Source organism: Coloeus monedula, assembly GCF_965178545.1.
Source record: "Coloeus monedula genome assembly, chromosome: 1".
Lineage (NCBI taxonomy): Eukaryota > Metazoa > Chordata > Aves > Passeriformes > Corvidae > Coloeus > Coloeus monedula.
The window spans coordinates 159,724,749-159,745,047 of NC_138781.1; the positions used below are offsets into that span (position 1 = coordinate 159,724,749).

At 51.4% G+C, this 20,299-nt stretch overlaps 1 protein-coding gene across 1 annotated transcript; it reads right to left on the bottom strand.

The window, feature by feature from the left end:
- Positions 1-863: 863 nt before the first annotated feature.
- On the bottom strand, positions 864-19,779 carry VPS28 (VPS28 subunit of ESCRT-I). Its single transcript, XM_082282053.1, is given in 10 exon segments — positions 864-1,167; positions 1,281-1,372; positions 6,173-6,226; positions 8,959-9,060; positions 10,709-10,728; positions 10,731-10,813; positions 10,931-11,020; positions 14,353-14,390; positions 19,403-19,431; positions 19,658-19,779. Coding segments are annotated over 10 exon segments (663 nt in total). The 5' UTR covers positions 19,695-19,779; the 3' UTR covers positions 864-1,049.
- Positions 19,780-20,299: the final 520 nt, after the last annotated feature.

The following is a 20,299-nucleotide window of genomic DNA, read 5'->3' on the forward strand; positions in this document are numbered from 1 at the left end:
TGGGCAGGGACCGGTTTGAACTGGGAACGGCTCCCAGTTTGATCCAGTAAATCCCAGTTTGATCCAGGATTTCGGTGATTTTGGGGATCCAGCACTTCCCATTTATTATCCCAAGGATCCAAATTGATCTGAACTGGTCCGAACTGATCCAAACTGGTCCGAACTGGTCTGAACTGGGATTGGCTCCCAGTTTGATCCAGTAAATCCCAGTTTGATCCAGGATTTTGGTGATTTTGGGGATCCAGTGCTTCCCATTTATTATCCCAAACTTCCAGCGCTCCCAGTCCAAACTGGTCTGGACTGGTCTAGACTGGTCTGAACTGGTTTGATCCGGTCTGAACTGGGCAGGGACCGGTTTGAACTGGGAACGGCTCCCAGTTTGATCCAGTAAATCCCAGTTTGATCCAGGATTTTGGTGATTTTGGGGATCCAGCGCTTCCCATTTATTATCCCAAGGATCCAAACTGGTCTGAACTGGTTTGAACTGGTCTGAACTGGTCTGACCTCGTTTGAACTGGTCTGGACTGGTCTGAACTGGGATTGGCTCCCAGTTTGATCCAGTAAATCCCAGCTTGATCCAGGATTTCGGTGATTTTGGGGATCCAGCGCTTCCCATTTATTATCCCAAGGATCCAAATTGATCTGAACTGGTTTGAACTGGTCTGACCTCGTTTGAACTGGTCTGAACTGGGAGGGACTGGTCTGAACTGGGATTGGCTCCCAGTTTGATCCAGCAAATCCCAGTTTGATCCAGGATTTCAGTGATTTTTGGGATCCAGCGCTTCCCATTTATTATCCCGAGGCTCCAAACTGGTCTGAACTGATCCGAACTGGTCCAAACTGGTCTGAACTGGTCTGAACTGCTTTAAACTGGGAATGGCTCCCAGTTTGATCCAGTAAATCCCAGTTTGATCCAGGATTTTGGTGATTTTGGGGATCCAGCGCTTCCCATTTATTATCCCAAGGATCCAAATTGATCTGAACTGGTCCGAACTGATCCGAACTGATCCAAACCGGTCCGAACCGGTCCGAACCGGTCCGAACTGGTCTCAGGCGTGCAGGAAGCGGTTGAAGGCGTTGTAGGCAGACTCGAGGTCGAAGAGCATCTGCCGCACCTGGGAATCGTCCAACTCATCCGAGGCCGACATCGCGCTCAGGGTCTGGAGCCTGCGGAATTCCCGAGGGAAAATTCCAACCCCCCCAAAAAAAAAAAACCGGGAATGGCCGGAATTCTCTGGAATGGCCGGAATTCTCCGGAATTGGGGGATTTCGGAGCTCACCATTGGTTCACTTTCTGGCGGCCCTCGAAGTCGGGCGGCAGCGAGCTCATGCGGGTCATGGTCTCCATCAGCTCCCGCAGATCCGGCTGGATCTGGGGGATTTGGGGAATTTGGGGATTTTGGGGGATTTGGGGATATTTTGGGGGGTTTTGGGGATTTTTTGGGATTTTTTGGGGATTTTTTGGGGATTTTTTGGGGGTTTTTTTTTGATTTTTTGGGAATTTTTGAGGGTTTTTTGGGGAATTCCTGGGGAATTTTTTGAGGATTTTTGGGGGATTTTTGAGGGAATTTTGGGGAATATTTGGGGAATTTGGGGGGATTTTGGGGTTTTTTTGGGATTTTTTGGGGGATTTTTTTGGGGAATTTTTGGGGATTTTTTCGGGGATTTTTTGGGATTTTTTAGGGATTTTTTTGGATATTTGGGGGATTTTGGGGGATATTTTGGGGGTTTTTGAGGAATGGGGAATTTTTGGGGGATTTTTTTGGGATTTTTGGGGAATTTTTGGGGGGATTTTTTGGGGTTTTGGGGATTTTTTGGGATTTTTTTGGGGGATTTTATGGGATTTTTGGGGAACTTTGGGGAATTTTGGGGGGATTTTTGGGATTTTTTGGGGATTTTTTGGGGATTTTTTGGGATATTTTTGGGAATTTTGGGGGGATTTTGGGGATTTTTTTGGGGATTTTTGGGGAATTTTGGGGGATTTTTGAGGAATTTCTGGGGAATTTTTTGGGGATTTTTTTGGGATTTCTGGGGAATTTTGGGAATTTTGGGGGGATTTTGGGGATTTTTTGGGGATTTTTTTTTATTATTTTTTGGGAATTTTGGGGGATTTTGGGGGGATTTTTGGGGAATTTTTGGGGATTTTGGAGGATTTTTTGGGGATTTTTTTGGGGATTTTTTTTGAATTTTGGGGGATTTTTGGCGATTTTTTTGGATTTTTGGGGGGAATTTTTGGGATTTTTTGGGGGATTTTTTGGGATTTTTGGGTGGATTTTGGGGGAATTTTTGGGAATTTCTGGGGGGATTTTTTAGGGAATTTTGGGGTGAAATGGGGGAAGTTGGGAGTGAAATTCGGGGGGATTTGGGATTCCGGGAATGGGGATTTGGGAATGGCAGTGGGGGCAGGGAGCTCCTGCGGGTCATGGTCTCCATCAGCTCCTGCAGAGCCGGCTGGATCCGGGGGATTTGGGGGAATTTGGGGATTTTGGGGGATTTTGGGGATTTTTGGGGATTTTTGGGGAATTTTGGGGGATTTTTGGGGAATTTTTGGGGATTTTTTGGGGTTTTTTTTTTGATTTTTTGGGAATTTTTGAGGGTTTTTTGGGGAATTCCTGGGGAATTTTTTGAGGATTTTTGGGGGATTTTTGAGGGAATTTTGGGGAATATTTGGGGAATTTGGGGGGATTTTGGGGTTTTTTTGGGATTTTTTGGGGGATTTTTTTGGGGAATTTTTGGGGATTTTTTCGGGGATTTTTTGGGATTTTTTAGGGATTTTTTTGGATATTTGGGGGATTTTGGGGGATATTTTGGGGGTTTTTGAGGAATGGGGAATTTTTGGGGGATTTTTTTGGGATTTTTGGGGAATTTTTGGGGGGATTTTTTGGGGTTTTGGGGATTTTTTGGGATTTTTTTGGGGGATTTTATGGGATTTTTGGGGAACTTTGGGGAATTTTGGGGGGATTTTTGGGATTTTTTGGGGATTTTTTGGGGATTTTTTGGGATATTTTTGGGAATTTTGGGGGGATTTTGGGGATTTTTTTGGGGATTTTTGGGGAATTTTGGGGGATTTTTGAGGAATTTCTGGGGAATTTTTTGGGGATTTTTTTGGGATTTCTGGGGAATTTTGGGAATTTTGGGGGGATTTTGGGGATTTTTTGGGGATTTTTTTTTATTATTTTTTGGGAATTTTGGGGGATTTTGGGGGGATTTTTGGGGAATTTTTGGGGATTTTGGAGGATTTTTTGGGGATTTTTTTGGGGATTTTTTTTGAATTTTGGGGGATTTTTGGCGATTTTTTTGGATTTTTGGGGGGAATTTTTGGGATTTTTTGGGGGATTTTTTGGGGGATTTTTGGGGGGATTTTGGGGGAATTTTTGGGAATTTCTGGGGGGATTTTTTAGGGAATTTTGGGGTGAAATGGGGGAAGTTGGGAGTGAAATTCGGGGGGATTTGGGATTCCGGGAATGGGGATTTGGGAATGGCAGTGGGGGCAGGGAGCTCCTGCGGGTCATGGTCTCCATCAGCTCCTGCAGAGCCGGCTGGATCCGGGGGATTTGGGGGAATTTGGGGAGTTTGGGGGATTTTGGGGAATTTTGGGGATTTTTGGGGAATTTTTGGGATTTTTTGGGGATTTTTTGGGGATTTTTTGGGGATTTTTGAGGGATTTTTGGGGAATTCCTGGGGAATTTTTTGAGGATTTTTGGGGGATTTTTGAGGGAATTTTGGGGAATATTTGGGGAATTTGGGGGGATTTTGGGGTTTTTTTGGGATTTTTGGGGGATTTTTTTGGGGAATTTTTTGGGGAATTTTTTGGGATTTTTGGGGAATTTTTGCGGAATTTTTTGGGGTTTTGGGGATTTTTTGGGATTTTTTTGGGGGATTTTTTGGGATTTTTGGGGAACTTTGGGGAATTTTGGGGGGATTTTTGGGATTTTTTGGGGATTTTTTGGGGATTTTTTGGGATATTTTTGGGAATTTTGGGGGGATTTTGGGGATTTTTTTGGGGATTTTTGGGGAATTTTGGGGGATTTTTGAGGATTTTCTGGGGAATTTTTTGGGGTTTTTTTGGGATTTTTGGGGAATTTTGGGGAATTTTTTGGGGATTTTTTGGGAATTTTGGGGGATTTTTTTAGAATTTTGGGAATTTTTTTGGGATTTTTTGGGATTTTTTAGGGATTTTTTGGGATATTTGGGGGATATTTTGGGGGTTTTTGAGGAATGGGGAATTTTTGGGGGGATTTTTTGGGGAATTTTGGGGAATTTTTGGAGAGTTTTTTTGGATTTTGGGGATTTTTTGGGATTTTTTGAGGATTTTTTGGGATTTTTGGGAACTTTGGGGAATTTTTGGGGGATTTTGGGGGAATTTTGGGGAATTTTGGGGGAATTTTTTGGGATTTTTGGGGGGATTTGGGGGAATTTTTGGGGAGATTTTTTGGGGAATTTTGGGGGGTTTTTTGGGGATTTTTGGGGGATTTTGGGGGAATATTTGGGGAATTTTGGGGGATATTTTGGGGATTTTTGGGGAATTTTTGTAATTTTGGGGAATTTTTGGGGAGTTTTTGGGATTTGGGGGGGATTTTTTGGGATATTTGGGGGATTTTGGGGGATATTTTGGGGGGTTTTGAGGAATGGGGAATTTTTGGGGGGATTTTTTGGGGAATTTTGGGGAATTTTTGGGGGAATTTTTTGGGGTTTTGGGGATTTTTTGGGATTTTTTTGGGATTTTTTTGGGGAATTTTTTGGGATTTTCGGGGAATTTTTGGGGAATTTTTCTGGGTTTTGGGGATTTTTTGGGATTCTTTGGGATTTTTTTGGGGATTTTTTGGGATTTTTGGGGAACTTTGGGGAATTTTGGGGGAATTTTTGGGATTTTTTTGGGATTTTTTGGGGGATTTTTTTGGATATTTGGGGGATTTTTGGGGAATTTTTGGGGATTTTTGGGGATTTTGAGGGATTTGTTGGGGAATTTTGGGGTGAAATGGGGGAAGTTGGGAGTGAAATTCGGGCGGATTTGGGATTCTGGGAATGGGGATTTGGGAATGAAATTGGGAGATTTGGGAATTCCGGGAACGGGGAATTTTGGGATGGAATTGGGGATTCTTGGGATGAAATTTTGGGGATTTGGGAATTCTGGGATTGGGGGATTTGGGAATTTTGGGAATGGGGAATTTTGGGATGAACTCTTGGGGAATTTGGGATTCCAGGAATGGGGGATTTGGGAATTCTGGGATTGGGGAATTTGGGAATTCTGGGATTGGGGAATTCTGGGATGGAATTGGGGATTTTTGGGATGAAATTTTGGGGAATTTGGGAATTCTCAGAATGGGGGATTTGGGAATTCTGGGACTGGGGAATTTTGGGAATTCTGGGATTTGGGGGATTTGGGAATTCTGGGATTCTGGAAATTTTGGGATGGAATTGGGGAATTTGGGATGAAATTTTGGGAAATTTGGGAATTCTGGGATTGGGGGATTTTGGGAATTCTGGGATTGGGGGATTTGGGGATTTGGGAATTCTGGGATTGGGGAATTATGGGATGGAATTGGGGATTTTTGGGATGAAATTTTGGGGAATTTGGGAATTCTCAGAATGGGGGATTTGGGAATTCTGGGACTGGGGAATTTTGGGAATTCTGGGATTTGGGGGATTTGGGAATTCTGGGATTCTGGAATTTTTGGGATGGAATTGGGGAATTTGGGATGAAATTTTCGGGAATTTGGGAATTCTGGGATTGGGGGACTTGGGAATTCTGGGATTGGGGAATTCTGGGATGGAATTGAGGATTTTTGGGATGAAATTTTGGGGAATTTGGGAATTCCGGGACTGGGGGATTTGGGAATTCTGGGATTGGGGAATTTTGGGAATTCTGGGATTGGGGGATTTGGGAATTCTGGGATTGGGGAATTCTGGGATGGAATTGGGGATTTTTGGGATGAAATTTTGGGGAATTTGGGAATTCTCAGAATGGGGGATTTGGGAATTCTGGGATTGGGGGATTTGGGAATTCTGGGATTGGGGAATTCTGGGATGGAATTGAGGATTTTTGGGATGAAATTTTGGGGAATTTGGGAATTCCGGGACTGGGGGATTTGGGAATTCTGGGATTGGGGGATTCTGGGATTGGGGAATTTTGGGAATTCTGGGATTTGGGAATTCCCAATCCCGCTCCCACCTCGTCCATGGCTCGGATCTCCAGCCGCAGTTTGTCCATCACCGTGATGAAAAGCTGCCGGAATTCCAACGGAAATTTGGGATCAGCCCCATCACCCACAGCCCCAAAAATCCCCAAATTTCCCCCAAAAATTAAAAAAAAAAAAAAAGTTAAAATCAAAAAAAAATCCAACCCCCCCCCCCCCCCAAATCCTAAAAAAACCGAGGAATTGGAGTCCAAAAATCCCCGCCCAAAAAAATCCCCAAAAATCCCCCAAAAAACCCCATAAAAAATTCCAAAAAAGAGAAAAAAAAGGGGAATGAAAATAAATTCCAACAAATGCCCTGAAATTTGGGAAAAACATCCCAAAAAATTCCCGGAATTCCCGCAGTTTGTATGGAGATGGTTCTGGAAATGCGGTGGTTGAGGTTCCCAAAATATTCCCAGAAAACCCATAAAACATTCCAAAAAATTCCCCAAAAACCCCATAAAAAATTCCAAAAATATTCCCCAAAAAACCCATTGAAAATTCTAAACCCCCCCCCCAAAACCCCATGAAAAAATCCAAAAAATTATCCAAAAAACCCATTAAAGATTCCAAAAAATTTCCCAAAAAGACCATTAAAAAATCCAAAAAAACTCCCCAAAAAACCCCAAAGAAATTCCAAAAAAATTCCCAAAAGATCCATTAAAAATCCCAAAGAAATCCCCAAAACCCCCCAAAAAATTCCCAAAAATTCCCAAAAAAACCCATTCAAAATTCCAAAAAATTTCCCCCAAAACCCCATGAAAAAATTCCCAAAAAATTACCTGAAAAAAAAATTTAAAATTCCAAAAAATTTTCCAAAACATTTCCCAAAAAGCCCATAAAAAATTCCAAAAAAAACCCCAAAACCCCATTAAAAATTTAAAAAATACTCCTCAAAAAAACCGGTTAAAATTCCAAAAAATTTCCCCCAAAACCCCATGAAAAAATCCAAAAAACCTCCCCAAAAAAACCATTTAAAAATTCCAAAAAATTTCCCAAAAAACCCATAAAAACTCCCAAAAAACTCCCCAAAAAAAGCCATTAAAAATCCAAAAAAAATCCCCAAAAACCCATAAAAAATTCTAAAAAATCCCCCCAAAACCCCATTAATTTTTTTTTAAAACGCCTCAAAAAAACCCTTAAAAATTCCCAAAAAATTCCCCAAAAACCCCATGAAAAAATCCAAAAAATCCCGAAACAAAACCATTAAAAATTCCAAAAAATTTCCCAAAAACCCCATTAAAAAATCCCCAAAAAATTCCCAAAAAGTCCCATAAAAATTCCCCAAAAAGTTACCCAAAAAACCCCCAAAAAATTCCAAAAAATTTCCCAAGAAACCCAAAAAAACTCCCAAAAAATTACGCAAAGAACTCCATTAAAAAAAAAAAAAAATCCCCAAAATACCCATAAAAAATTCCCAAAAAATCCCCCCAAAACCCCATCAAAAATTCCAAAAAATTCCCCAAAAATCCCCATTAAAAATCAAAAAAAATCCCCAAAAAACCCATAAAAAATCCTAAAAAATCCCCCCAAAACCCCATTAAAATTTTTTTTAAAAACGCCTCAAAAAAACCCTTAAAAATTCCCAAAAAATTCCCCAAAAACCCCAGGAAAAAATCCAAAAAATCCCGAAACAAAACCATTAAAAATTCCAAAAAATTTCCCAAAAACCCCATGAAAAAAATCCCCAAAAAATTCCCAAAAAGTCCCATAAAAATTCCCCAAAAAGTTACCCAAAAAACCCCCAAAAAATTCCAAAAAATTTCCCAAGAAACCCAAAAAAACTCCCAAAAAAGTACCCAAAGAACTCCATTAAAAAAAAAAAAATTCCCCAAAATACCCATAAAAAATTCCCAAAAAATCCCCCCAAAACCCCATCAAAAATTCCAAAAAATTCCCCAAAAATCCCCATTAAAAATCAAAAAAAATCCCCAAAAAACCCATAAAAAATTCTAAAAAATCCCCCCAAAACCCCATTAAAAATTTTTTTAAAAACGCCTCAAAAAAACCCTTAAAAATTCCCAAAAAATTCCCCAAAAACCCCAGGAAAAAATCCAAAAAATCCCCAAACAAAACCACTAAAAATTCCAAAAAATTTCCCAAAAACCCCATTAAAAAATCCCCAAAAAATTCCCAAAAAGTCCCATAAAAATTCCCCAAAAAGTTACCCAAAAAACCCCCAAAAAATTCCAAAAAATTTCCCAAGAAACCCAAAAAAACTCCCAAAAAATTACGCAAAGAACTCCATTAAAAAAAAAAATCCCCAAAATACCCATAAAAAATTCCCAAAAAATCCCCCCAAAACCCCATCAAAAATTCCAAAAAATTCCCCAAAAATCCCCATTAAAAATCAAAAAAAATCCCCAAAAAACCCATAAAAAATCCTAAAAAATCCCCCCAAAACCCCATTAAAATTTTTTTTTGAAACACCTCAAAAAAACCCTTAAAAATTCCCAAAAAATTCCCCAAAAACCCCAGGAAAAAAATCCAAAAAATCCCCAAACAAAACCACTAAAAATTCCAAAAAATTTCCCAAAAAATTTCCCAAAAACCCCATGAAAAAAATCCCCCAAAAATTCCCAAAAATCCCATAAAAATCCCCAAAAAATCCCCAAAAAAAGCCATTAAAAATCCCCAAAAAACCCCAAAAACTCCATTCCAAAACTCCCCAAAAAAACCCCTCAAACTTTTTCAACCACCCTTCCCAAAAATTCCCCCCCGGTGCCCCCGAGGCGGCGGAATTCCCGAGAATTCCCGGATTTTTCCGGCGGCTCCGTACGGAGACGATGTCGGCGATGCAGCGGTTCAGGTTCCCTTTGTCGTCCTTGATGGTGATTGGCCGATCCTCCCGGATGCGCTCCATGGCCAGGGGACAGTCCAGCTGCGCATTCCCAAATTCCCAGATTTTTCCAGGCCCGGATTCCCAGAAATTCCCACAAAAATCTCCCCAAAAATCCCCGCAAAATTCCCGCAAAAATCCCTGCAAAATTCCACCCAAAAATCGTCCTCAAAAATCCAAAATTCCACCCAAAAAATCCTCAATTTCAGCCCCAAATTCTCCATTCCCAAATTTCCAAACCCACCGCTCCATTTCCAACCCAAAATCCCCACAAAATTCTCACCAAAATCCCCCCAAAATCCCCAAATTCATTCCCAAATTCCCCATTTTCAGCCCCAAATTCCCAATCCCAAAATCCCAAAACCCCCCAAATTCCAAATCCCGGAACTCCAAACTCCCCCTAAATTCCACCCCAAACCCCCCAAATTCCCAAGCCCAAAACCCCAAATTCCCAAAATTCCCAATCCCAAAATCCCAAATCCCCCAAATTCCCAAACCCCAAAACCCCAAACCCCCCAAATTCCCAATCCCAGAACTCCAAACTCCCTCTAAATTCCACCCCAAACCCCCCAAATTCCACAATTTCCTCCCCCAAATCCCACCCCAAATCCCCCAAATCCCAAAATTCCCAAGCCTGGAATCCCAAACCCCCCAAATTCCCAAGCCCAAAACCTCAAACCCCCCAAATTCCCAATCCCGGAACTCCAAACTCCCCTTAAATTCCACCCCAAACCCCCCAAATCCCACCCCAAACACCTCAAATTCCCCAAATTCCAAATCCCAAAATCCCAAACCCCCCAAATTCCCAAACCCCAAAACCCCAAATCCCCCAAATTCCCAATCCCAGAACTCCAAACTCCCTCTAAATTCCACCCCAAACCCCCCAAATTCCACAATTTCCTCCCCCAAATCCCACCCCAAATCCCCCAAATTCCCAAAATTCCCAATCCTGGAATCCCAAACCCCCCAAATTCCCAAGCCCAAAACCCCAAACCCCCCAAATTCCCAATCCCGGAACTCCAAACTCCCTCTAAATTCCATCCCAAACCCCCCAAATCCCACCCTAAACACCTCAAATTCCCAAAATTCCCAATCCCAAAATCCCAAACCCCCCAAATTCCCAATCCCGGAACTCCAAACTCCCTCTAAATTCCACCCCAAACACCCCAAATCCCACCCCAAACCCCCCAAATTCCCAATCCCAGAATCCCAAATTCCCCAAAATTCCCAATCCTGGAATCCCAAACCCCCCAAATTCCCAAGCCCAAAACCCCAAACCCCCTGAATTCCCAAGCCCAAAACCCCAAATTCCCAAAATTCCCAATCCCAGAATCCCAAACCCCCCAAATTCCCAATCCCGGAACTCCAAACTCCCTCTAAATTCCACCCCAAACCCCCCAATTTCCCAATCCCAGAATCCCAAATTCCCCAAATTCCCAATCCTGGAATCCCAAACCCCCCAAATTCCCAAGCCCAAAGTCCCAAACCCCCCAAATTCCCAAACCCCAAAACCCCAAATTCCCAAATTCCCAATCCCGGAACTCCAAACTCCCCTTAAATTCCACCCCAAACCCCCCAAATTCCACAATTTCCTCCCCCAAATCCCACCCCAAACCCCCCAAATTCCCAATCCCAAAACCCCAAACCCCTCAAATTCCCCGATTTGACCCCAAAATCCCGGGATTCCCACCCGGAATTTGCGGCAGAAGTGTCGATGGAGGCGATCTCGGCGCCCTGCACCTGCTTCAGCGCCGCCTTGAACTGCACCAGCAGCCGCGAGCACGCCGCCGTGTACCTGCGGGGGGGTTTTTCCGGGAATTTTCCGGGAATTTTCCGGGAATTCCGGGTTTTTTAAGGTCTCGGGGATGGTTCCCGGGGGGTTTTTTTTGGGAATTTTCGGGGGGACACGCACTCGTTGGGGGACACGCAGTCCTTGATGTACGCCTTCTCCAGCGCCTGCAGCGTCTTCACCACCGCAAAGAGCTCGGCCATGTTGTCGTACCTGCGGGGAAAGGGGGGACTGGGAGGGACTGGGAGGGACTGGGAGGGGATTGGGAGGGGATTGGGAGGGAATGGAATGGACTGGGAGGGACTGGGAGGGGATTGGGAGGGAATGGAATGGACTGGGAGGGACTGGAAGGGGATTGGGATGGGATTGGGAGGGACTGGGAGGGGACTGGGAGGGACTGGAAGGGGATTGGGAAGGGATTGGGAGGGACTGGGAGAGGGTAATGGGGTACTGGGAGGGACTGGGAGGGGATTGGGAAGGGATTGGGAGGGACTGGGAGGGACTGGGAGGGGATTGGGAGGGGATTGGGAGGGGATTGGGAGGGACTGGGATGGGGTAATTGGATACTGGGAGGGACTGGGAGGGGATTGGGATGGATTGGGAGGGACTGGGAGGGGATTGGGAGGGACTGGGAGGGACTGGGAGGGGATTGGGAAGGGATTGGGAGGGACTGGGAGGGGATTGGGAGGGGATTGGGAGGGACTGGGATGGGGTAATTGGATACTGGGAGGGACTGGGAGGGGATTGGGAGGGACTGGGAGGGACTGGGAGGGGATTGGGAGGGGATTGGGAGGGGGTAATTGGATACTGGAATGGACTGGGAGGGGACTGGGAGGGGACTGGGAGGGGACTGGGAGGGAATGGAATGGACTGGGAGGGACTGGAAGGGGATTGGGATGGGATTGGGAGGGACTGGAAGGGGATTGGGAGGGACTGGAAGGGGATTGGGAGGGGTTGGGAGGGACTGGGATGGGGTAATTGGATACTGGGAGGGACTGGGAGGGGATTGGGATGGATTGGGAGGGACTGGGAGGGACTGGGAGGGAATGGGAGGGAATGGGATGGACTGGGATGGACTGGGAGGGGACTGGGTGGGGGTAATTGGATACTGGAATGGACTGGGAGGGGACTGGGAGGGAATGGGATGGATTGGGAGGGACTGGGAGGGGACTGGGAGGGGACTGGAAGGGGATTGGGAGGGGGTAATGGGGTACTGGGAGGGACTGGGAGGGGATTGGGAAGGGGCAAATGGATACTGGAATGGCCTGGGAGGGGACTGAGAGGGAATGGAATGGACTGGGAGGGACTGGGAGGGGATTGGGAGGGACTGGGAGGGACTGGGAGGGGATTGGGAAGGGATTGGGAGGGACTGGGATGGGGTAATTGGATACTGGGAGGGACTGGGAGGGGATTGGGAGGGACTGGGAGGGACTGGGAGGGGATTGGGAGGGGATTGGGAGGGGGTAATTGGATACTGGAATGGACTGGGAGGGGACTGGGAGGGGACTGGGAGGGGACTGGGAGGGAATGGAATGGACTGGGAGGGACTGGAAGGGGATTGGGATGGGATTGGGAGGGACTGGGAGGGACTGGGAGGGACTGGGAGGGGACTGGGAGGGGATTGGGAGGGACTGGGATGGGGTAATTGGATACTGGGAGGGAATGGGAGGGGATTGGGATGGATTGGGAGGGACTGGGAGGGACTGGGAGGGAATGGGAGGGGTTGGGAGGGACTGGGAGGGACTGGGAGGGGTTGGGAGGGACTGGGATGGACTGGGAGGGGATTGGGTGGGGGTAATTGGATACTGGAATGGACTGGGAGGGGACTGGGAGGGAATGGGATGGATTGGGAGGGACTGGGAGGGGACTGGGAGGGGACTGGAAGGGGACTGGGAGGGGGTAATGGGGTACTGGGAGGGACTGGGAGGGGATTGGGAAGGGGCAAATGGATACTGGAATGGCCTGGGAGGGGACTGGGAGGGAATGGAATGGACTGGAAGGGACTGGGAGGGACTGGGAGGGGATTGGGAGGGGTTGGGAGGGGACTGGGAGGGACTGGAAGGGGATTGGGATGGGATTGGGAGGGGGTAATTGGATACTGGAATGGACTGGGAGGGGACTGGGAGGGAATGGAATGGACTGGGAGGGACTGGAAGGGGATTGGGATGGGTTTGGGAGGGGACTGGGAGGGGACCGGGATGGGGCAATTGGATACTGGGAGGGACTGGGAGAGACTGGGAGGGACTGGGATGGACTGGGATGCTGTAACAGGATACTGGGATGGACTGGGATGGACTGGGATGGGATAAAGGGGTACTGGGAGGGAACTGGGGGGGACTGGGAGGGACTGGGATGGACACTGGAGCTCCCGGCCCCAAATCCCTGCGACCCCAAATCCCTGACCCCAAATCCCTCTGACCCCAAATCCCTCTGACCCCAAATCCCTCTGACCCCAAATCCCTGTGACCCCAAATCCCTGTGACCCCAAATCCCTGTGACCCCAAATCCCTGACCCCAAATCCCTCTGACCCCAAATCCCTGTGACCCCAAATCCCTGTGACCCCAAATCCCTGACCCCAAATCCCTGTGACCCCAAATCCCCGCGACCCCAAATCCCTGCGACCCCAAATCCCTGTGACCCCAAATCCCCGCGACCCCAAATCCCTGTGACCCCAAATCCCTCTGACCCCAAATCCCTGCGACCCCAAATCCCTGTGACCCCAAATCCCTCTGACCCCAAATCCCTGTGACCCCAAATCCCTGACCCCAAATCCCTGTGACCCCAAATCCCCGCGACCCCAAATCCCTGCGACCCCAAATCCCTGCGACCCCAAATCCCTGTGACCCCAAATCCCTGCGACCCCAAATCCCCGCGACCCCAAATCCCTGCGACCCCAAATCCCTGCGACCCCAAATCCCTGTGACCCCAAATCCCTGCGACCCCAAATCCCTCTGACCCCAAATCCCTCTGACCCCAAATCCCTCTGACCCCAAATCCCTGTGACCCCAAATCCCTGTGACCCCAAATCCCTCTGACCCCAAATCCCTGTGACCCCAAATCCCTGTGACCCCAAATCCCTGTGACCCCAAATCCCTCTGACCCCAAATCCCTGTGACCCCAAATCCCTCTGACCCCAAATCCCTCTGACCCCAAATCCCTGCGACCCCAAATCCCTGTGACCCCAAGTCCCTGTGACCCCAAATCCCTGACCCCAAATCCCTGTGACCCCAAATCCCTGTGACCCCAAATCCCTGTGACCCCAAATCCCTGTGACCCCAAATCCCTGACCCCAAATCCCTCTGACCCCAAATCCCTCTGACCCCAAATCCCTGTGACCCCAAATCCCTGTGACCCCAAATCCCTGACCCCAAATCCCTGTGACCCCAAATCCCTCTGACCCCAAATCCCTGTGACCCCAAATCCCTGACCCCAAATCCCTGTGACCCCAAATCCCTCTGACCCCAAATCCCTCTGGCCCCAAATCCCTGTGACCCCAAATCCCTGTGACCCCAAATCCCAAAATTCCCGGGGTCTCCTCACTCACTTCTCGCGCTCGCGGGCGTTCTTGTAGAGCTTCACCTCCTGCGGCCAGTGATGGACAGGAGGGGTCAGTGATGGACAGCAGCGGTCAGTGATGGACAGGAGGGGTCAGTGATGGACAGGAGCGGTCAGTGATGGACAGGAGGGGTCAGTGATGGACAGGAGCGGTCAGTGATGGACAGGAGGGGTCAGTGATGGACAGGAGCGGTCAGTGATGGACAGGAGAGGGCAGTGATGGACAGGAGGGGTCAGTGATGGACAGGAGCGGTCAGTGATGGACAGGAGCGGTCAGTGATGGACAGGAGGGGGCAGTGATGGACAGGAGGGGTCAGTGATGGACAGGAGCGGTCAGTGATGGACAGGAGCGGTCAGTGATGGACAGGAGGGGCAGTGATGGACAGGAGGGGTCAGTGATGGACAGCAGCGGTCAGTGATGGACAGGAGGGGTCAGTGATGGACAGGAGGGGCAGTGATGGACAGGAGGGGTCAGTGATGGACAGCAGCGGTCAGTGATGGACAGGAGCGGTCAGTGATGGACAGGAGCGGTCAGTGATGGACAGGAGGGGTCAGTGATGGACAGGAGGGGGCAGTGATGGACAGGAGCGGTCAGTGATGGACAGGAGGGGGCAGTGATGGACAGGAGGGGTCAGTGATGGACAGGAGGGGTCAGTGATGGACAGGAGCGGTCAGTGATGGACAGCAGCGGTCAGTGATGGACAGGAGCGGGCAGTGATGGACAGGAGGGGGCAGTGATGGACAGGAGGGGTCAGTGATGGACAGCAGCGGGCAGTGATGGACAGCAGCGGTCAGTGATGGACAGGAAGGGTCAGTGATGGACAGGAGCGGTCAGTGATGGACAGGAGGGGTCAGTGATGGACAGCAGCGGTCAGTGATGGACAGGAGGGGTCAGTGATGGACAGCAGCGGTCAGTGATGGACAGGAGAGGTCAGTGATGGACAGGAGGGGTCAGTGATGGACAGCAGCGGTCAGTGATGGACAGGAGGGGGCAGTGATGGACAGGAGGGGGCAGTGATGGACAGGAGCAGTCAGTGATGGACAGGAGGGGTCAGTGATGGACAGGAGCGGTCAGTGATGGACAGCAGCGGTCAGTGATGGACAGGAGGGGGCAGTGATGGACAGCAGCGGTCAGTGATGGACAGGAGGGGGCAGTGATGGACAGGAGGGGTCAGTGATGGACAGCAGCGGGCAGTGATGGACAGGAGGGGTCAGTGATGGACAGGAAGGGTCAGTGATGGACAGGAGCGGTCAGTGATGGACAGGAGGGGTCAGTGATGGACAGCAGCGGTCAGTGATGGACAGGAGGGGTCAGTGATGGACAGCAGCGGTCAGTGATGGACAGGAGAGGTCAGTGATGGACAGGAGGGGTCAGTGATGGACAGCAGCGGTCAGTGATGGACAGGAGCGGTCAGTGATGGACAGGAGGGGGCAGTGATGGACAGGAGGGGGCAGTGATGGACAGGAGGGGTCAGTGATGGACAGGAGGGGTCAGTGATGGACAGGAGGGGTCAGTGATGGACAGGAGCGGTCAGTGATGGACAGGAGGGGTCAGTGATGGACAGGAGCGGTCAGTGATGGACAGGAGGGGTCAGTGATGGACAGGAGCGGTCAGTGATGGACAGGAGGGGGCAGTGATGGACAGGAGGGGGCAGTGATGGACAGGAGCGGTCAGTGATGGACAGGAGGGGTCAGTGATGGACAGGAGGGGGCAGTGATGGACAGCAGCGGTCAGTGATGGACAGGAGGGGTCAGTGATGGACAGGAGGGGTCAGTGATGGACAGGAGGGGGCAGTGATGGACAGCAGCGGTCAGTGATGGACAGGAGGGGTCAGTGATGGACAGGAGGGGGCAGTGATGGACAGGAGGGGTCAGTGATGGACAGGACGGGGCAGTGATGGACAGGAGCGGTCAGTGATGGACAGGAGGGGGCAGTGATGGACAGGAGGGGGCAGTGATGGACAGGAGGGGGCAGTGATGGACAGGAGCGGTCAGTGATGGACAGGAGGGGTCAGTGATGGACAGCAGCGGTCAGTGATGGACAGGAGGGGGCAGTGATGGACAGGAGGGGGCAGTGATGGACAGCAGCGGTCAGTGATGGACAGGAGGGGTCAGTGATGGACAGGAGGGGGCAGTGATGGACAGGAGGGGTCAGTGATGGACAGGACGGGGCAGTGATGGACAGGAGGGGGCAGTGATGGACAGGAGGGGTCAGTGATGGACAGCAGCGGTCAGTGATGGACAGGAGGGGTCAGTGATGGACAGGAGGGGGCAGTGATGGACAGGAGGGGTCAGTGATGGACAGGAGGGGGCAGTGATGGACAGCAGCGGTCAGTGATGGACAGGAGGGGGCAGTGATGGACAGGAGCGGTCAGTGATGGACAGGAGGGGGCAGTGATGGACAGGAGGGGGCAGTGATGGACAGGAGGGGTCAGTGATGGACAGGAGGGGGCAGTGATGGACAGGAGGGGTCAGTGATGGACAGGAGGGGGCAGTGATGGACAGGAGGGGTCAGTGATGGACAGGAGGGGGCAGTGATGGACAGGAGGGGTCAGTGATGGACAGGAGCGGTCAGTGATGGACAGGAGAGGTCAGTGATGGACAGGAGGGGTCAGTGATGGACAGGAGGGGTCAGTGATGGACAGGAGCGGTCAGTGATGGACAGGAGCGAGCAGTGATGGACAGGAGGGGTCAGTGATGGACACGAGCGGTCAGTGATGGACAGGAGGGGGCAGTGATGGACAGGAGCGGTCAGTGATGGACAGGAGGGGGCAGTGATGGACAGGAGGGGTCAGTGATGGACAGGAGCGGTCAGTGATGGACAGGAGGGGTCAGTGATGGACAGGAGGGGTCAGTGATGGACAGGAGCGAGCAGTGATGGACAGGAGGGGTCAGTGATGGACAGGAGGGGGCAGTGATGGACAGGAGGGGGCAGTGATGGACAGGAGCGGTCAGTGATGGACAGGAGGGGTCAGTGATGGACAGGAGGGGGCAGTGATGGACAGCAGCGGTCAGTGATGGACAGGAGGGGTCAGTGATGGACAGCAGCGGTCAGTGATGGACAGGAGGGGTCAGTGATGGACAGGAGGGGGCAGTGATGGACAGGAGCGGTCAGTGATGGACAGGAGGGGGCAGTGATGGACAGGAGCGGTCAGTGATGGACAGGAGGGGTCAGTGATGGACAGCAGCGGTCAGTGATGGACAGGAGGGGTCAGTGATGGACAGCAGCGGTCAGTGATGGACAGGAGGGGTCAGTGATGGACAGGAGCGGGCAGTGATGGACAGGAGGGGGCAGTGATGGACAGGAGGGGGTCAGTGATGGACAGGAGGGGGCAGTGATGGACAGGAGGGGGCAGTGATGGACACGAGGGGGCAGTGATGGACAGGAGGGGGTCAGTGATGGACAGGAGGGGGCAGTGATGGACAGGAGGGGTCAGTGATGGACAGGAGGGGTCAGTGATGGACAGGAGCGAGCAGTGATGGACAGGAGGGGTCAGTGATGGACAGGAGGGGTCAGTGATGGACAGGAGGGGGCAGTGATGGACAGGAGCGGGCAGTGATGGACAGGAGGGGTCAGTGATGGACAGGAGCGGTCAGTGATGGACAGGAGGGGGCAGTGATGGACAGGAGGGGTCAGTGATGGACAGGAGGGGGCAGTGATGGACAGGAGCGGTCAGTGATGGACAGGAGGGGTCAGTGATGGACAGGAGGGGGCAGTGATGGACAGGAGGGGTCAGTGATGGACAGCAGCGGTCAGTGATGGACAGGAGGGGGCAGTGATGGACAGGAGCGGGCAGTGATGGACAGGAGGGGGCAGTGATGGACAGGAGGGGTCAGTGATGGACAGGAGGGGGCAGTGATGGACACGAGGGGTCAGTGATGGACAGGAGGGGGCAGTGATGGACAGGAGCGAGCAGTGATGGACAGCAGCGGTCAGTGATGGACAGGAGGGGGCAGTGATGGACAGGAGCGGTCAGTGATGGACAGGAGGGGGCAGTGATGGACAGGAGCGGTCAGTGACGGACAGGAGGGGGTCAGTGATGGACAGGAGGGGGCAGTGATGGACAGGAGGGGTCAGTGATGGACAGGAGGGGGCACTGATGGACAGGAGGGGGCAGTGATGGACAGCAGCGGTCAGTGATGGACAGCAGCGGTCAGTGATGGACAGGAGCGGTCAGTGATGGACACGAGGGGTCAGTGATGGACAGGAGCGGTCAGTGATGGACAGGAGGGGGCAGTGATGGACAGGAGCGGTCAGTGATGGACAGGAGGGGGCAGTGATGGACAGCAGCGGTCAGTGATGGACAGCAGCGGTCAGTGATGGACAGGAGGGGGCAGTGATGGACAGCAGCGGTCAGTGATGGACAGCAGCGGTCAGTGATGGACAGGAGGGGGCAGTGATGGACAGGAGGGGGCAGTGATGGACAGGAGGGGGCAGTGATGGACAGCAGCGGTCAGTGATGGACAGGAGCGGTCAGTGATGGACAGGAGGGGGCAGTGATGGACAGCAGCGGTCAGTGATGGACAGGAGGGGTCAGTGATGGACAGGAGCGGTCAGTGATGGACAGGAGGGGGCAGTGATGGACAGGAGGGGGCAGTGATGGACAGGAGCGGTCAGTGATGGACAGGAGGGGGTCAGTGATGGACAGGAGGGGTCAGTGATGGACAGGAGGGGTCAGTGATGGACAGGAGGGGGCAGTGATGGACAGCAGCGGTCAGTGATGGACAGGAGGGGTCAGTGATGGACAGGAGCGGTCAGTGATGGACAGGAGCGGTCAGTGATGGACAGGAGGGGGCAGTGATGGACAGGAGCGGTCAGTGATGGACAGGAGCGGTCAGTGATGGACAGGAGGGGGCAGTGATGGACAGGAGCGGTCAGTGATGGACAGGAGGGGTCAGTGATGGACAGGAGCGGGCAGTGATGGACAGGAGGGGTCAGTGATGGACAGGAGCGGGCAGTGATGGACACGAGGGGTCACTCCCGGCCATCCCACGGGTCACTCCCGGCCCCGAGTGGTCACTCCGGGTCCAGCGCTCACCTCGTAGAGCTCCGGTTTGTTCCCGGGCGCTGCCGGGGAAGGAGGGGCAGCGTTAGGGGGGGGGGGGATCGGAGCCCCGGGAATTCCGGGACCATCCCGGGAACCCCCGCCCGGGAATTCCGGGACCATCCCGGGAACCCCCGCCCGGGAATTCCGGGATCATCCCGGGAACCCCCGCCCGGGAATTCCGGGATCATCCCGGCACCCCCCGCCCGGGAATTCCGGGACCATCCCGGCAGCGCTCCCGCCTCTCACCGCCCATCCCGGCCGGGCCCGCGATGCCGTGGAACATCCCCGGATCAGCCTGGAGGGGTCTGGGCCGCCTCGCCGATCCCGATCCCGATCCCGATCCCGATCCCGATCCCGATCCCGATCCCGATCCCGATCCCGATCCCGGTCCCGATCCCGGAGGCTCCGCGGCGCTTCCGCCTCTTTCCGTACAGACTCCCCTTCCCACAATCCCTTTCTCCCCTCTCACGTCCCACCCTTTCCGGCCCAATTCCCACAGCCCATTGGCTCGTCCGCTCCGCCTCTCTGTTGTCTCGTCGCTGATTGGCTGGCGGAGATGTCAATCAGAGTAGTTGCCGAGCGACGCCGCCATGTTGGATCCCGCCATGGCGGCGGCCGTGTGGGAGGTGATGGCTCCCCTGTTGCGCTGGTGGCCGAAGCCCCGCGGGCGGCCAGAGCTGGGGCGGCGGCGGCCCTGTGTTTTCATGGCCTAATTAAGCGCGGCCTAATTGGAGCCAACTCCGAGGGGCCGCACGGAGTCTTCTCCGTACAGCCCCCCTTCCCATAATCCCTTTCTTCATTTGTCCCACCCCTCTCTGGCGGCGCACTGGCAGCCGATTGGTTCAAACCCCCAGCACTCGTCGCTGATTGGCTTTTCCAGCTGTCCGT